Source organism: Dendropsophus ebraccatus, chromosome 13 (genome assembly GCF_027789765.1).
Source record: "Dendropsophus ebraccatus isolate aDenEbr1 chromosome 13, aDenEbr1.pat, whole genome shotgun sequence".
Lineage (NCBI taxonomy): Eukaryota > Metazoa > Chordata > Amphibia > Anura > Hylidae > Dendropsophus > Dendropsophus ebraccatus.
Window position 1 is genome coordinate 55,266,689 of NC_091466.1, and position 18,610 is coordinate 55,285,298.

Genomic DNA, 18,610 nt, shown 5'->3' on the forward strand with positions numbered 1-18,610 from the left:
TGTATGTCTGGGTGTTAGTGGAGTGTGTTAGTGCTCTGTGTGGTGTGTGTGGAATACAAAAACTCCCAGCATGCTCCTGTGTGGTGTGTGTGGAATACAACTCCCAGCATGCTCCTGTGTGGTGTGTGTAGAATACAACTCCCAGCATGCTCCTGTGTGGTGTGTGTGGAATACAACTCCCAGCATGCTCCTGTGTGGTGTGTATGGAATACAACTCCCAGCATGCTCCTGTGTGGTGTGTGTGGAATACAACTCCCAGCATGCTCCTGTGTGGTGTGTGTGGGATACAACTCCCAGCATGCTCCTGTGTGGTGTGTGTGTGTGTGTGTGTGGAATACAGCAACAACTCCCAGCATGCTCCTGTGTGGTGTGTGTGGAATACAACTCCAAGCATGCTCCTGTGTAGTGTGTGTGGAATACAACAACAACTCCCAGCATGCTCCTGTGTGGTGTGTGTGGAATACAACTCCCAGCTTGCTCCTGTGTGGTGTGTGTGGAATACAACAACAACTCCCAGCATGCTCCTGTGTGGTGTGTGTGGAATACAACTCCCAGCATGTTCCTGTGTGGTGTGTGTGGAATACAACAACAACAACTCCCAGCATGCTCCTGTGTGGTGTGTGTGGAATACAACTCCCAGCATGCTCCTGTGTGGTGTGTGTGGAATACAACAACAACTCCCAGCATGCTCCTCTGTGGTGTGTGTGGAATACAACTCACAGCTTGCTCCTGTGTGGTGTGTGTGGAATACAACTCCCAGCATGCTCCTGTGTGGTGTGTATGGAATACAACTCCCAGCATGCTCCTGTGTGGTGTGTGTGGAATAAAACAACTCCCAGCATGCTCCTGTGTGGTGTGTGTGGAATACAACAACAACTCCCAGCATGCTCCTGTGTGGTGTGTGTGGAATACAACTCCCAGCTTGCTCCTGTGTGGTGTGTGTGGAATACAACAACTCCCAGCATGCTCCTGTGTGGTGTGTGTGGAATACAACAACAACTCCCAGCATGCTCCTGTGTGATGTGTGTGTGGAATACAACTCCCAGCTTGCTCCTGTGTGGTGTGTGTGGAATACAACTCCCAGCATGCTCCTGTGTGGTGTGTGTGTGAAATACAACAACTCCCAGCATGCTCCTGTGTGGTGTGTGTGGAATACAACAACTACTCCCAGCATGCTCCTGTGTGGTGTGTGTGTGGAATACAACAACTACTCCCAGCAAGCTCCTGTGTGGTGTGTGTGGAATACAACAACTACTCCCAGCATGCTCCTGTGTGGTGTGTGGAATACAACAACAACTCCCATCATGCTCCTGTGTGGTGTGTGTGGAATACAACAACAACTCCCAGCATGCTCCTGTGTGGTGTGTGTGGAATACAACAACAACTCCCATCATGCTCCTGTGTGGTGTGTGTGGAATACAACAACAACTCCCAGCATGCTCCTGTGTGGTGTGTGTGGAATACAACAACAACTCCCAGCATGCTCCTGTGTGGTGTGTGTGGAGTACAACAACTCCCAGCTTGCTCCTGTGTGGCTGTGTGTGTCTGTGTAAGCAGTATAAGTGTGCCTGTATGTGTATATGTGACAGTATCTGTTTGTGTGTAAGCAGTATATACAGTGTGTGTCTCCAAGAGATAGGCTTGGGGTGGGCTACAATCAGCCAGGGGGGGGGGCTTCCAGTTGAGCCAATGGAGGTGGAGAGAGACACCCTAGAGCAAGAGATCTTGAGACCAGTAGGACAAATAGCGTTAAGAAAGCTGACATATCGCACTTTAACGTACGGCTCTTCTGTGAAGTCTCGGAAAGTCTGCTCAACCCAGCACAGGGTCCCGGCACCTCTCTCTACCCTATAAGGATGGGAAACCAACACGGTAGGGCAAATGGCGGCCTCATTAGAGAATCTATACGTGAGTACAAGTATCTTCTTCTACTTCTGTTCTCCACTATGCTATCCCGGCAGAAAACATTGCTACCTTGCTATGACAACTCTTACTACTACCTCTTGCCCACAAATTCTTACCAGTAAACCAAATTATCCTGGTTAAGCTATTGGACTTTGGTCCATTTTGTCGCACCTATACACCTGTTCACACTTGGGTTATCCAAACCAAGAGCGCAGTGCCTGATTTTCCGGGGGTCGGTTCCAACACTAGTCCTGGCCGCCATAACAAGGGCCCAAGTGACCCTCGCAGTAGCCACAACTCCACAAAGCTACCCCGGTATACGGCACATAAACCTTCAGCATCGACCTACACAGACACAGAACCAGTAGTGGCACATGGGTTCTGGTACATCTTCATCTATAGTGTACATGGGTTCTGGGACATCTTCATCTATAGGGTACATAGGGTACATTCCAGTTTTGGCTCAAGGGCTACGAATTGAAACAGCACTGTCTTCCCTTCTGTAAACCAGCTAATAAAGTTCAAGACCACAATGTACAGTTCACGGGGCGGCATAACTTTCCTTTAAGAACAGTATCCCATCAACAGTAAAATAAAACTATATTTAATACACTGTATGCTATGTAAACGTTTATATCTCCAGAGAATTAATTACTGGCGTTCTATTTCTGACACCAACTAATACACAACTATAACTCTCTGCAGAGACTAATAAATAACAGGGGAGTTTCAGAAATTAACTTCAGTTCATATATTCTACAATACAACCAGGATTCTAAATTGCTTATATAAAAATGGCTTCCCAAGCTTTTCCTATTTCAGAAGCAAAGTTTCTATGAGCAAAAACTTTACTATACCAAATGCTATGTTTTGTCAGTGATTCACTAGAAACCAAGTTTTGTTGAGGTAAGTCACTGAGACCTGAACCGATCAAAACTTTGGACATTGTTGTTGTGCGACGTGATTTATTATTATTTTTTTCAATGGCAGTAACACTTCAACATCTTCATGACCGAGGTCATTGATGCCCAGATGTCTGGGTTAAATTAATGCAATGTTCCTCCCCGCCTTCTAAGAGCAATAGCGCTTTTATTTTTCCACCTACAGGGCTGGTTGGGGTGTTATTTTTTCTCATGTATAATTTAAAAAAATAAAACAATCCTGTTTTTTTGTTTTTTTTCTGTTTACGCCGTTCACCATGCAGGAACAATAATGTAATATTTCAATAGATTGGATAATTACTAATGCTATGATATGTAATATGTTCATTAATTTTTTTAACATATTTTTATTTTTATAAGGGGCACGAAGGTATTTTAAACTTTTATTGGGGGTTATATAAGGTTTTTTTTTACTTTTTTAAGGTTTTATACTTTTAAAAACTTTTTTTATTACACTTTTATTAACTGTAGAACATGCAATCATTAGATTGCATAAACTGATCTATGCTATAGCATAGATCAGTTTTATCGGTAATCTGTACATAGAGTCTGCCTGAGAGCAGACTCTATCTACAGATGGTCGATCAGACAGGACGGAGGTAAGTGGCTTACCCCCGCCAGTCGGTACAAGCGATCGGGACCCCCACAGCACTGAAATGTGTGGGACCAATCTTACTGCAGTGGTCCCGCACACATTAAAAGCCCCTGAAGTCAGAAGCATATATATATATATATATATATATATATATATATATATATATATATATATTAATTATATATATATATATATATATATATATATATATATATATACACACACATTCCTGCTGCAAGAGGCATGTGCAGCAAGAACGTATATATACGTATGGCTGACGTGATAGGGTTAATATGACAGTACTTTGAGCGGCCTCCTCATTGCAATTTGTTTTGATGGTCTTTTCATTTATTTGCACAAGATAAGAAAACAGTAACAGGCCTTCAATGATACATGACATCAGAGATCAAATACAGTCATTTAGGTGTAATTATCAGTAAGGTGGTTAAAGGGGTATTCTGGCCCTATGTTATAAATGAATACTATGCTGGGTCCCTTACAAAATATTTAAAAAAAAATTGACCTAGAACTTTCTCTACAGCTCTTGTTCAGTTCCATCCTCCTTTCTCATGGCTTTTAGAAGAGTCGGAAAAATACAAGTCCCATCATGCACTGACAGTTGCAGGAGATGCAAATGGTTAGGGAACACTGTTAAGCCATGTTCACACAACGTATGTTTTGTATAAATCACTGCCGTTTTTGCAATTTGCAACAAAAATGGCCGTGATTTATACACAACAAACGTTGTATTGCAATGAATAGAATCCCGACCAGAGATAATAAAAAAAAAAAAAATGTATATTGCGAACTTGCTCAATACCACATCTACTGCTGATTTAGATTTTGAAAGTTATAACGACAGGTACACTTTAAGTCAAGATATGGCTTATGAAAAATGGTCATTCATAGGGGATCCTTAGTTGGATAGACTGGCCCGTGTTCTGCTTCCCTAAGCAAACTGGACTCAAACATGTTCCATGTTTTTTTTTCCTTTGATAACCCTATTCTTTATTTGCGAATATTTTATTCGCATCGGGCCCATCTGCGCCTCCTGCGCCAGTGGGGCAGAGAGGGGGCGTTACGTGGGGTGCGACAGCACGCAGAGGGGGCTTGACCACTGCATGCGCCACATTTATAATTTTTTCCGGGGGAAAAATTATAGTGAAACCGTAGGTTTTAATTTATTTGCATGAACGGGCTTCATGCGCACAGGATTTATGTAGAGGCGTAGGTTTCAATTCGTGCTCACGAATGGGCTCTGTGCACACAGGATTTATGTATAGGCAGTGCTCCTCTACATAAATCCTCTGATCTCCAGAGCTGCAAACGCCGGATTTAATAAATGTCCCCCCATAGTTAATGGGTTGGGAGGTAACAGTGCTAACCAAAGAGCTTGCCCTGTCATAGGCTGTCTGACAGTAGACTTCCATTAAAAAAATATACAATATTAGCACTCTACATCCCTAAATATTCACATTTTTCCACATTTTATCCAGCAATATAAATGTAATGGAAGACTTGAATCAAACATCTCATGGAAGATTCGTCCTTCTTGGTCTGTCTAGTGTCCTGTATCTTCAGATCATATTCTTTCTTATATTTCTGCTGATGTATATAATAACATTGTCAGCGAATGTTCTTCTCGTCATTGTGGTGACTATAAACTCCAAGCTACAGACGCCCATGTACTTCTTTCTGTGCAATCTCTCTATTATTGACATCTGCTTCTCCTCCACAATTGTCCCCCATATTCTCAGAAATACAATCTCCAAGGACAGAAGTATTTCTCTGTTAGCATGTGCACTTCAGATGTATTTCCATTTGGCGTTCGGAGCCACTGAAGGCATAATACTTGCCATCATGGCTTATGATAGATTTGTAGCCATTTGTAAGCCTTTGCACTATGGAAACATCATGGGCAAGAAATTGTGCTGCTGTTTAGCTGCTGGTTCATGGAGTTTTAGCTTCATGAACTCAGCCCTTCATGTGGTCCTCACCTTCCAACTACCCTACTGTAGATCTCACTATGTCAACCACTTCTTCTGTGAGATGCCTCCATTCCTTCAATTGTCTTGCAAAGACACTTGGCTTAATGAAATAGCAATGTATATCGCAACTGGAATCATAGCCACATGTTCATTCTCCCTGATTGTGATTTCGTACATCCACATTATCTCCAATATTTTGAAGATCCGTTCCTCACAAGGGAGGCAAAAAGCTTTTTCCACATGTGTCTCCCACCTTACGGTGGTGTTGCTCTATTATGGGACTATAATGATCGTGTATTTCAGATCTCACTCCACATACTCTCCTGAGAAAGACAAGACCGTATCCATTTTATATACAGTGGTAACTCCTATGTTGAATCCCATCATTTATAGCATGAGGAACAAGGATGTTAAAGGCACCATAGGAATGAAGTTTTTTAAGCAGTCATTGGACCATTAAGATAAATTCTAGTAATTTACTTCTACATTCGCAATATTAAAATAAAAGCAACCAAAAAGACAGACATTCTTATTTTTTCCAAATAATTAATAGACTGCTACAGTACAAGACATTCGGAATGGGAATAGTTCAAAGCAACCACCATCAACAGGGGTGGATTAAGGGGACTGTGGTGTAATGTCCCACTACGTGTTTTCTTTCTCTTCTTAAACCTTGGTAAAAGTGTATTACTCTAGTGTCACAAGATAGGACAGGAGGCCGCTGTTCCTTACTCCAATAACTAGATGTTACACTTCTTCACAGCACAGCTACAGTTAACTCTAGGTTCAGCTACACACACCTCTCCCTCTATAGTAACTACTTTCCTCCAGTTGTTAGTGCCTGACTTCAGGGTAGTCCCTAAATCCCATACCGCAAAGGGACCTTGATGGGCGCACCTTGATGGGCGCGTGCACACAGCTCTCCAGGCAAGCCCCGTCCTGGCCAGATTTCATTAGCTGCTCCACTCTGGGCTTCCTAGCTTAATTAGCTGGGGCTGCTGAACTTGGATAAAGCTCTAAGGTTGTCTCAAAAACATGGATACAGCCAATGACTATATCCATTTTAGGGCTTTATCCAACTTCAGCAGCCACCGCTAATCAAATGCCGAAAGTTCGGGTTCGGATGGACTCGAGCATGCTTCAGGTTTGCTCATCTCTAGATACTACCAAACTACTTAACTATCCCCTGCCCACACAAGCCACACAAATACATACCTCCCAACTTTTGCTGAGAGGAAAGGGGGACAGTCACGGCAATTCACCACGCCCCCTATAGCCACGCCCTCCCCATAACCACACCCCCATCTCCACGTCACCTATTACCATTATATAAAAAACAAATATTAGCACCACATCTTCACCACATAGTGACTTATACCCCCATACCATTACTACATAACATCCACTATACAAAGACCAGTATCTCTACTACACTGACCCATATGGAGGTAGATACAAATGGTGCACAGGCTCTTTACACCATATACGTCGGGACGGAGGGACATGACCCCAAAATCGGGACTGTCCCTCCGGATCAAATACATGTACCCCCACACTATATCTATGTGAACACACAGCAGGTTCAGTCATACAAATACACATTTGAAGGGGGAGAGTTATCAAACATAGTGTAAAGTGAAACATTTACTGCACCATTACTGCACCAAAGGCAGAAGACAAATAACAAAACCCCATATAAAACAACATTTCGCTCTCCCAAGGGTTGTACACATACCATAGAGTTGATACATATTACAAAATATATACAGGGTGGTCCAAAAGTAGGTGGACAGTATGTGTGATAGGGTTATGAAGGGGGAGATTTATTAAACATGGTGTAAAGTGAAACTGGCTCAGTTGCCCCTAGCAACCAATCAGATTCCTCTTTTCATTCCTCACAGACTCTTTAGAAAATGAAACCTGTAATCTGATTGGTTGCTAGGGGCAACTGAGCCAGTTCCACTTTACACCATGTTTGATAACTCTACCCCTAACGATACAGTTTGAACCTAAAGTGACATTTCAGACGTCCCTCCCTCTATATTTATCCACCATACCTGGCTGTATCCTTGGAGTTTCTTCCTTCTGGGACCTTAGGACAGCGGAGGTGGGAGGAAGGGGGGGTTTACAGGGAGCTGACCTCTGTCCTCTGCTGGACAGAGGACAGAGGTCAGCCACACTTCTTATCAGCATGCAGGAGGTGACTTTGCAGCTGACAACTTCTGTCAGAGTGGGGCAGCAGGGTGAGGAGGTGAGCAGCCACAGCTCCTGACATGTGACCGGTGCAGCGTCCTGCTCATTCTGCACATCTCTACACCTCTATGGCAGGGAGATGAGGACCAGCGTGCTGAGGCCCACTGAGGGCCCGAGCAGAGTTGCCCATAGAGCTTGCCTGGTGAGTTCTGTTTTGTTTTTTACTTTTTATCAGAGGGGAACACTGTGGGCTATATATATATATATATATATATATATATATATATATATATATATATATGAGGAATAACAATACTGGGGGCTATATGGGGATGCTCAACACTGGGGGCTATATGGGGGAGGAACAAAACTGGGGGGCTATATGGGGGAGGAACAACACTGGGGGCTATATCGGGCTGGGGATGCACAAGACTGGGGGGCTGCCTATAGGGGATGCACAAGACTGGGGGCTGCCTATAGGGGTGCACAAGACTGGGGGCTGTCTATAGGGGGATGCACAAGACTGGGGGCTGCCTACAGGGGGATGCACAAAACTGGGGGCTACATAGGGGGATGGACATCACTGAGGGCTATATAGGGGGGAACAACACTGGGGGCTATATGGGGCTTGGGATGCACAAGACTGGGGGCTGCCTGTATGGGGTGCACAAGACTGAAAGCTTCCTATAGGGGGATGCACAAGACTGGGGGCTGCCAATAGGGGGGTGCACAAGACTGGGGGCTGCCTATAGGGGGATGCACAAAACTGGGGGCTACATAGGGGGATGGATAACGCTGGGGGCTATATGGGGGAGGAACAACACTGGGGGCTATATGGGGCTTGGGATGCACAAGACTGGGGGCTGCCTATAGGGAGATACACAAGACTGGGGGCTGTCTACAGGGGGATGCACAAGACTGGGGGCTGCCTACAGGGGGATGCACAAGACTGGGGGCTGTCTATAGGGGGATGTGCAACACTGGGGGCTGCCTATAGGGGATGCACAAGACTGGGGGCTGCCTATAGGGGATGCACAAAACTGAGGGCTACATAGGGGTATGCACAACACTGGGGGATATCTTTATGGGGGATGGGCAACATAAGGGGGCTATCTATATGGGGGATGGATAACACAAGGGGGGCATTTGTAAGGGGGACAACACGGGGGTTATCTATAAGGGGGGCAATCTATAAGAAGGACAACACAGAGAAGGCATCTAAAAGGGCAACTACTGAGGATTCGTGGTTCGGAGAAGTTCTCCTAATGGCCTTGGGCAGATAGAGAAGAAAATGAAAAGGAAGAACTCTGATCAGAGAAGACGTCCCCTGTTAGTAACTAAATATATCTGCACTATAATTTATATGAAGTACAGAACCTGTGTAGAGCTTGGGTTTTTTTTGTGGCGTAGTGGTCGGTCAGAGGAGGGGGGCCCCAATCAAAAGTTTGTTATGGGGCCCAGCCATTTCTAGTTATGCCCCTGTTCCTGTACACTGCACATGTGTCCCAGCACCAGTAACTCAGGTCCACACAGAAGGGGATGCCGGATATTGTATTGTGTGTTTTCCCAACTAGGTGTCACTGTCATCTTTATTATGTGTATACTGTACAGAGCACAGCGGAAGGTCTAAGGGTTAATGGTTTTATGTCACCTGCTATATTTTCTCCTATCACAGGTGCTCATTTCCCTAACTTTTTTTCCCATCGTATCTCTTCTCTATCTTGTCCACACATAGCCCAGCCAATCACACACTACCTAAGTTGTCCCTATAAAAAGGAGCTAGTTCCTGGTGGGAGGGTCTTTTGTTGAGCCAGTGGAGGTGGAGAGAGACACCCCAGAGCAAGAGATCTTTTCTTTGTGCAAGAAATTTAATGTTTATAAATTTCGAAAAACAATTTAGAAAAACCGGGGCTAAATTTTATGCCTACAACAATAAAATAGGCAAACTACTTGCTCATAGACTCAAACAACAACACCAGAAAACAAAAATTCCCTTTTTGAGGAATAAAGACAAAACAGGCAAAATTACGGCCCCCCAAGGATATAGCAAATAGATTCAGAGATTTTTATAAAACTCTGTATAACCTAAAAACTGACACTCTGATCAAACAACCGTCGAAAAATGATATTCAAACCTTTTTAGACTCTTCCCTCACTCTCCCCACAACAATTGGCATCACTAAATTCACCCATAACCGCTCCCGAGGTATATTCAATAGTAAAATCCTTACAGTCAGGCAAATCACCCGGCCCAGATGGCCTGACAAATGAATATTATAAGAAATTTTCTAATATTCTTGTTCCTGTCTTAGTTCCTTTTTTCCAGGAAGCGGCTACATCTGGATCCTTGCCAGAAGAAAATCAAAAGGCATTGATTGTAACACTCCCAAAACCTGGTAAGGATCCAGATGTACCTCAAAATGTCAGACCCATCTCCTTGCTCGACTGTGATGTTAAGATTTACGCCAAACTGTTGGCCCTTAGATTGGCAGATATTCTACCATCTTTAGTGAGAAATGATCAGACAGGTTTTGTAAGGGGTAGACAAACTTCAGATAATACCCGAAGAGTATTAAACATATTACATCATATAGAAAAAAATGATATCCAAGCTGTTTTTTTAGCGTTAGATGCTGAGAAGGCGTTCGACCGAATAAACTGGTCGTATGCCTTCTCAGCACTGGGCACAATGGGATTTAGTGGTATGATTTTAATGGCAATTCAAGCCCTCTACTCTGCTCCCTCAGCCAAAATATTTGTAAACGGAACCCTGTCAGATAGCTTTATAATAAATAATGGCACAAGGCAGGGGTGTCCGTTATCACCTTTGATTTTTATCCTATGTATGGAGCCACTGGCCCAAGCTATTAGATCCCACCCAAACATCAAAGGTATCCCCAATGGAGATACAATGCACACTATATCACTATACACAGACGACATTATTTTGTCACTGTCTGCTCCTGACTCATCTCTAGAACACACCATGAAGCTTTTATGTTTTTTTTGGCTCTATTTCATACTACTGCTTGAAGAAATCAAAGTCACAAGCCTTACCATTAAACTTATCTCCTGATTCTATTAGACAACTTAAATCTAAATATTTGTTTGATTGGCAAGAAACTAGTATTAAATACTTAGGTATAAATATAACTAACGCCATGAAAATGTTATATAAAAACAATTATGCCACATTCTTAAAAACATTTCATGAAGAACTAATACAATTTGACAAGATAGAAACTTCCTGGTTAGGAAGAATCGCATCTTACAAAATGATGCTATTACCAAAGCTGTTATATTTATATCGTACTCTTCCCATAAGGGTTCCCTTATCCTTTTTCTCCAAGATTAGGGCTCTACTTTCCAGATATATATGGCAAAACAAGCCACCCAGAATAGCTTATCCACTATTAACTAAACATAAACTGGCGGGCGGCATAGGCATACCCGATGCAAGGAGATACTACTGTATATAGCTACGTTAGTGTCCCAGCTAAGATATTGGCGACTTTCCGATACATTACCATGGGTAACCATTGAAAAATATTATATGAGAAACCAAGATATGTATACTGTACTCTTCTATAAGTTTTGGAAACTACAAATTCCTAACAACTTATCACCTCTTTCAAGGGCTAGTTTGTATTGTTGGGACCAGGCACATAAAGCCAGCAACATCAACTCCACAATATATTTGAAACATACCCCAATACAGCTGATATCTAACGGTATCCTTGACATAGATATTACTAATTGGATTAACAGTGGTATTACTACCATGTCCCAAATCATAGACGGAATAAAAGAAAAGGAAAAAAGGCCCGGCGCCTCGTGTAATACTGACAAATATGTAGGATGATTGAGAGGTAGAAGGTTGCTCACCTTGTTGCCCCTTGGGCTTTGTGCGTATCACCCCTCACTGTCCGTGGGGGTACTGGGGGTCCTGTGAAAGGTCCGAGGTATGTGGTGGCTAGGATAATGGCTGCTGAAGACGGGGTTAATATTATAGATTTCCCTATACTGGCATCCAGATACAGACTACCATCCAGAGAGGTGTTTACACACCTTAGAATTAAACAATTTATACACTTCCATAGACCTGTGTCTTCAGAGTAATGTCCACAATTATTGGCTTACTTAATATCAAATGTGAAAGGCCTTAACCCTTAGACGACCCAGGGCGTATAGTTACACCATGGAAGTCTGTCCCCAGACGACCTAGGGCATAACTGTACGCCCTGGGTGTTTCTCCTGCTATGAAGCATGCTCCGGAGCGGAGCGCGCTTCATAGCAGATGGGGGCCGGCTGCAATCAGCAGCCAAGACCTCACCGGTAATGACACGCTGCAGCGATCGCGCTGCCGCGTGTCATTAACTCCTTAAACGCCGCGATCGACCGCGGCGTTTAAGTGTAAGTGACAGGGGGAGTCTGCGGGGGTCCCGATCGGTAAAACAGACCGCCGGAGGTCTCTCACCTGCCTCCGTGCGGTCCGATCGGCGATCTGCTGCACTGAGCCTGCACAGGCAGGCTCAATGAGCAGATCGCCGATAACACTGATCAATGCTATGGCTATGGCATAGCAATGATCAGTGTAAAAATCAAACTAATGTATGTACAAGTCCCCCAAAGGGACTTCAAATGTGTAAAAAAAAAAAAGTTAAAAACACTAACACACTACCCCAAAACCCCTCCCCCAAAAAAAGTTGAAATCACCCCCCTTTCCCATTATATAAATAAAACATATAAAAATAAATAAATAGATAAACATATAATATACCGTAGCGTGCGTAATTGTCCAATCTATTAAAATATAACAAGCGTCATTGCGAACGGTAAACAGCGTAGACGAAAAGAGGGAAAAAAGTGCGCGGATTATCGATTTTATATATATATTACATTATATATAAAAAAAATTTATAAAAAGTGATCAAAACGTGATAAAACCGTTATAAGCATCACAATAGGCCCATTTTATTTATAATTAATTGCCAAAAAAAGGATTTCATTAAAAAAATATATATAACATTAGAGAATCTGTATGCAAAAGAGGAGTCCGTGGAGCCTCATTGAAGAGTCTCAAAACACAGGACTAGCCAGATATCCCTCCGGGAAGGACCCAGCCAAGTGGCAGCTCCTGTTAGGAAACCACCAAATCCACCATATTAAGTGGCCCTATAAGTCAGTGTAATGACAAGGGATAAACCAAGGCTAGGTAACCATCCACAGACAGCTGTTTCGGGGTGTTGCCCCTCATCAGTGTGGAGCAGGATTCTGGCTAGGTGGGAGCAATGCCTAGTAGAGCCATAAGAGAAACAGATTGCTGAACTCAGGGAGAACAGCCAAATGACAACACTGCCGGCTGCTAATGAAAGCGCTCAATGCAGTGAAGTCCTAGGTGCATTGCCCCCTGGGAAACATGAGTATGCAAAAGAGGAGTCCGTGGAGCCTCATTGAAGAGTCTCAAAACACAGGACTAGCCAGATATCCCTCCGGGAAGGACCCAGCCAAGTGGCAGCTCCTGTTAGGAAACCACCAAATCCACCATATTAAGTGGCCCTATAAGTCAGTGTAATGACAAGGGATAAACCAAGGCTAGGTTCCCAGGGGGGCAATGCACCTAGGACTTCACTGCATTGAGCGCTTTCATTAGCAGCCGGCAGTGTTGTCATTTGGCTGTTCTCCCTGAGTTCAGCAATCTGTTTCTCTTATGGCTCTACTAGGCATTGCTCCCACCTAGCCAGAATCCTGCTCCACACTGATGAGGGGCAACACCCCGAAACAGCTGTCTGTGGATGGTTACCTAGCCTTGGTTTATCCCTTGTCATTACACTGACTTATAGGGCCACTTAATATGGTGGATTTGGTGGTTTCCTAACAGGAGCTGCTACTTGGCTGGGTCCTTCCCGGAGGGATATCTGGCTAGTCCTGTGTTTTGAGACTCTTCAATGAGGCTCCACGGACTCCTCTTTTGCATACTCATGTTTCCCAGGGGGCAATGCACCTAGGACTTCACTGCATTGAGCGCTTTCATTAGCAGCCGGCAGTGTTGTCATTTGGCTGTTCTCCCTGAGTTCAGCAATCTGTTTCTCTTATGGCTCTACTAGGCATTGCTCCCACCTAGCCAGAATCCTGCTCCACACTGATGAGGGGCAACACCCCGAAACAGCTGTCTGTGGATGGTTACCTAGCCTTGGTTTATCCCTTGTCATTACACTGACTTATAGGGCCACTTAATATGGTGGATTTGGTGGTTTCCTAACAGGAGCTGCCACTTGGCTGGGTCCTTCCCGGAGGGATATCTGGCTAGTCCTGTGTTTTGAGACTCTTCAATGAGGCTCCACGGACTCCTCTTTTGCATACTCATGTTTCCCAGGGGGCAATGCACCTAGGACTTCACTGCATTGAGCGCTTTCATTAGCAGCCGGCAGTGTTGTCATTTGGCTGTTCTCCCTGAGTTCAGCAATCTGTTTCTCTTATGGCTCTACTAGGCATTGCTCCCACCTAGCCAGAATCCTGCTCCACACTGATGAGGGGCAACACCCCGAAACAGCTGTCTGTGGATGGTTACCTAGCCTTGGTTTATCCCTTGTCATTACACTGACTTATAGGGCCACTTAATATGGTGGATTTGGTGGTTTCCTAACAGGAGCTGCCACTTGGCTGGGTCCTTCCCGGAGGGATATCTGGCTAGTCCTGTTTTTTGAGACTCTTCAATGAGGCTTCACGGACTCCTCTTTTGCATACTCATGTTTCCCAGGGGGCAATGCACCTAGGACTTCACTGCATTGAGCGCTTTCATTAGCAGCCGGCAGTGTTGTCATTTGGCTGTTCTCCCTGAGTTCAGCAATCTGTTTCTCTTATTAGAGAATCTGTGTAAACCTGCATATGGTTGTGTTCGGGCTGACCTATAGAATAATTGTATAATGTTGCTTTTACCATATAGTGCATTACGTAGACACACGAAACCCCCCAAACGTTACCATATTGCATTCTTTTTTACGATTTCACCAATTTATATCTTTATAAATAATATATTTGGAATTCCATCATACATGTGATGGTAAAATGAAAGACGCCATTACAAAGTACAACTATTCCTGTAAAAAACAAGCACTTACATGGCCTGTAGATAGAAAACTGAGAGTGCTGGAGCTCTTAGAAGGGGAGGAGGGAAAAATGAAAACACTAAGATCAAAATTTGCGCGGTCCACTGGGTCATTTTGGGCCTGGTCCTCAAAGGGTTAAAGCTGTATACGATATATTAGACGAGTATCTAATCTTCCAAAAATGTGACCCTTACCAGAGATGGGAAGAAGAGCTGGGAATATCCTTTTCCAATACAGATTGGCAATTAGCTTTGAAATACACCTATGCCTCTCTCTCTAATGTTAATCAAATAGAAGCAATAACTAAAACGTGGCTTCAGTGGTACTACACTGAACACAGACTCCATCATATCTTTCCCAATGCTGGAGAGGATGTGGAACCTTAGGAAACCTGTCACACATTCTATGGGAGTGTTCCAAAATTAAGAAATATTGGAACATGATTTCTATTTTACTATAAAAAATAACACAAACTCCGATTAATCTTAATGCGCATCTAACACTGTTACTGATAGGAGTTGACAAATTACCAAGTAAACATAGATTTATAGTTTGTAGAATACTGGTGATTGCCAAAATGATACTTACCAGATACTGGAAACAGACGAACGTACCATCCAAGGAAGAAGTTACTAATCTAATTCAACAGAGCTATAATTTTGAGGAAATACTTGCGATAGGGAATAACACTTTGACTAAATTTTATAAAGATTGGGCACTGTGGAAACAAAATCATATATCCACAACTAACATTAATTTATCCACACCATATTCAGAAATTTAACCTCTTGTAATATGTAAATCTTTAACTTGTACTCATCTGTTGGATGTTGTTGTTAACTATTATTATTATTTTTGTTAGTGGTTTGATTGACCATCTACAAATGACTTTGGCTATTTTTTATTTCTGCCTTGGCAGGGAATTACCTTCTTTCCCCATAGGGGTAAAACTTAACTTTTATTGAAGTCTTTAAACAATAGGAAAAAGTGCAAGTGTATATACAGTGCTATGAATTAAAAATAGTCACTTGATATCTCATATCCGTATTTCAGGGTAGGCATGCCTAGGGGCAGGGAAGGACAGCGCAAAGGGGTTACACCAATCGGTGATATTTAGTGCTGAATAGGGGAAGCTAGACTGCCGGCTAGTCTGGCTTGTATTCCCTTCTAATGATGTAGGCAGCTTACAAATTTGTAATTTGTTGCGCATTTACAGGGTCGCGATATAACTAAGTGATTATCCGATGGTGTATGGTGTGTCTCAGAAAAAAGGACCTTGACTCATAGCTGATCTAGCTGAAAAACTCGCAGGGAGATTTCAGCTGCGAGTCTGTACGTGTGAACAGACCCTTAAAGGGAATGTACGATTAGGCCCGTGCTAAAGCACTGGACACATGCCGACCCACCCCCAGTAGGAGGTAACCCCCGCCCCTCTATGATATATCTCCATTGATTTTAATAGAGCAGCATCATAGAGGGGTGGGGGATTCCTCCCTCTGGGGGTGGGTCGGTCTGCCTCCAGTGCTTCAGCCCGGCCCTGATGGTACATTTACTTTAAGCTATTGGACTCTGGTCTATTTTGTCGCACCTATACACCTGTTCACACTTAGGTTATCCAAACCTGAGCACAGGGCCCGTTTTTCCGGGAGTGAGTTCCATAATGGCTGCCATTATAACAAGTGTCCAACTGACCCTACACCCACGCAGCAGCCACAACACCGCATAGCTACCCCGGCATACGGCACATAAACCTTCAGCATCAACCTACACATACACAGAACCAGTAGTGGCACATGGGTTCTGGTACATCTTCATCTATAGCGTACATGGGTTCTGGGACATCTTCATCTATAGGGAACATAGGGTACATTCCAGTTTTAGCTCAGGGGCTACGAAATGAAACAGCACTGTCTTCCCATCTGTAAACCAGCTTATAAAGTTTAAGACCACAATGTACAGTTCAAGAGGCGGCATAACATCTCTTTAAGAACAGCATCCCATCAACAGTAAAATAAAAATATTATATTTAATATACTGTATTCTATGTAAATGGTTTTATCTCCAGAGAATCAATTACTGACGTTCTTTTTCTGACACCAACTAAACACAACTATAACTCTCTGCAGAGACTAATAAATAGCAGGGGCATTTCAGAAATTTACTTCAGTTCATATATTCTACAATACAGCTGGAATCCTAAATTGCTTATATAAGAATGGCTTCCCAAGCTTACTTCTTCTATTTCAGAAGCAAAGTTTCTATGGTTTTGTTATGCACAAGTTTTAGAAATGGTCAAATATAAAACAAAAACCTGAGCTAAAACTTTACTGTACCAAATGCTATGTTTTGTCAGTGATTCACTAGAAACCAAGTTTTGTTGGGGTAAGTCACTGAGACCCCAACCGATCAAAATTTTTGACATGTTTGTTGTTGTGTGACATGTAAACTATTTTTGTTTTAATAAGACTTTAGTTACACTTTAACCTCTTTGTGACCAAGGTCATTGATGCCCAGATGTCTGGGTCAAATTAATGCAATGTTCCTCCCCCCTTCTAAGAGCCAAAGCACTTTTATTTTTGCACCTACAAGACTGGTTGGGGTATCATTTTTGCGCCATGATTTCTAGTTTTTATTAATATCATATTGGTGTAAAGGAAAAATTATATGACTTTTTATAATTTTTTTTCTGATATATAATTTATAAAAAATCAGGAATCCTGGTGTCTGTTCTTTTTTTTTATTATTATTTACACTGTTTACCGTCGGGGAACAATAATGTTGAATTTCAATAGATCAGACTAATTCAAACGCTACAATATGTAATTTAATGTATTAAACTTTTATTGGGGTGTTATATAAGGTTTTTTTTAAATATACTTCTAAAAACTTTTATTTTTTATTACACTTTTATTACAGGAAAACATGCAATCATTAGATTGCATATACTGATTTATGCTAGCATTGATCACTTATGCATAGCATTGATCAGTTTTATCAGCGATCTATATATAGAGTCTGCCTGAGAGCAGACTCTATTTAAAGGTGGTCAATCCAACAGGATGGAGGTAAGTGGCTTACCTCCGCCCGTCGGTACAAGCAATCGGGACCCCCACAGCACTGATGTGTGCGGGACCGATCTTACTGCAGTGGTCCCGCACACCTCAAAAGCCCCTGAGGTCAGGAACATTTATATAAATATACACTCCTGCCACAGGTAGAGCTTAAAAAAATTAAACTTCTGCAGAAGCATTTAGCATTACTTACATGTTTATCCCAGTTTTGAAACTACCAAAAATCCATTTGTTTAGGGGGGTTTTGTTCTGTATTGTTTTTCTGTCCTACCTGGTTGAGCAGTTCCCAGAATTCAATGCTTTCCCCCATCCATCACAATAAGTTAAATTAGTGCAGCAGCTGTTTCTGGCCATTCAGAGATGGTGGATGACTCAGGGGATTGGTGGATCCAGCCAAGCCTCCTGTGAGATCACGCCCTGCCCCCTGTCTGCATCACCAGCCTGTCCTCAGCACACACAATGTGAGACAGAGGCATGGAATATTTGTCTCCTAAGGTGGGAGAGCAGTGGAAGCAGGAGACAATGTGAACTGGCACAGGGGACATTTTTTTTCATTTCCTGGATTTCTATCAGCTACCAGTGTGGCAGAACGGCACAGATACAGTAATACATAGTATAGACACATCTATATAACTTTTTATGTACTTTTAATAGAAAAAAAGTTTTTCTTATCCGGAGTTCCCCTTTAATGGGTTGGGAGGTAACAGTGCTAACCAAAGAGCTTGCCCTGTCATAGGCTTTCTCACAGTAGACTTTCATAAAAATAAAAAAAAATACAATATTAGCACTCTCTATCTCTAAATATTCA

The 18,610-nt window shown here is 42.8% G+C and overlaps 1 protein-coding gene across 1 annotated transcript; it reads left to right on the forward strand.

Annotated features, from left to right (window-relative positions):
- The first annotated feature begins 4,950 nt into the window (after window positions 1-4,950).
- Window positions 4,951-5,889, forward strand: LOC138770575 (olfactory receptor 5AR1-like). Its single transcript, XM_069949680.1, has one exon. It carries the CDS (start codon window positions 4,951-4,953, stop codon window positions 5,887-5,889), a length of 939 nt encoding a protein of 312 aa, XP_069805781.1.
- The last annotated feature ends 12,721 nt before the right edge of the window (window positions 5,890-18,610 follow it).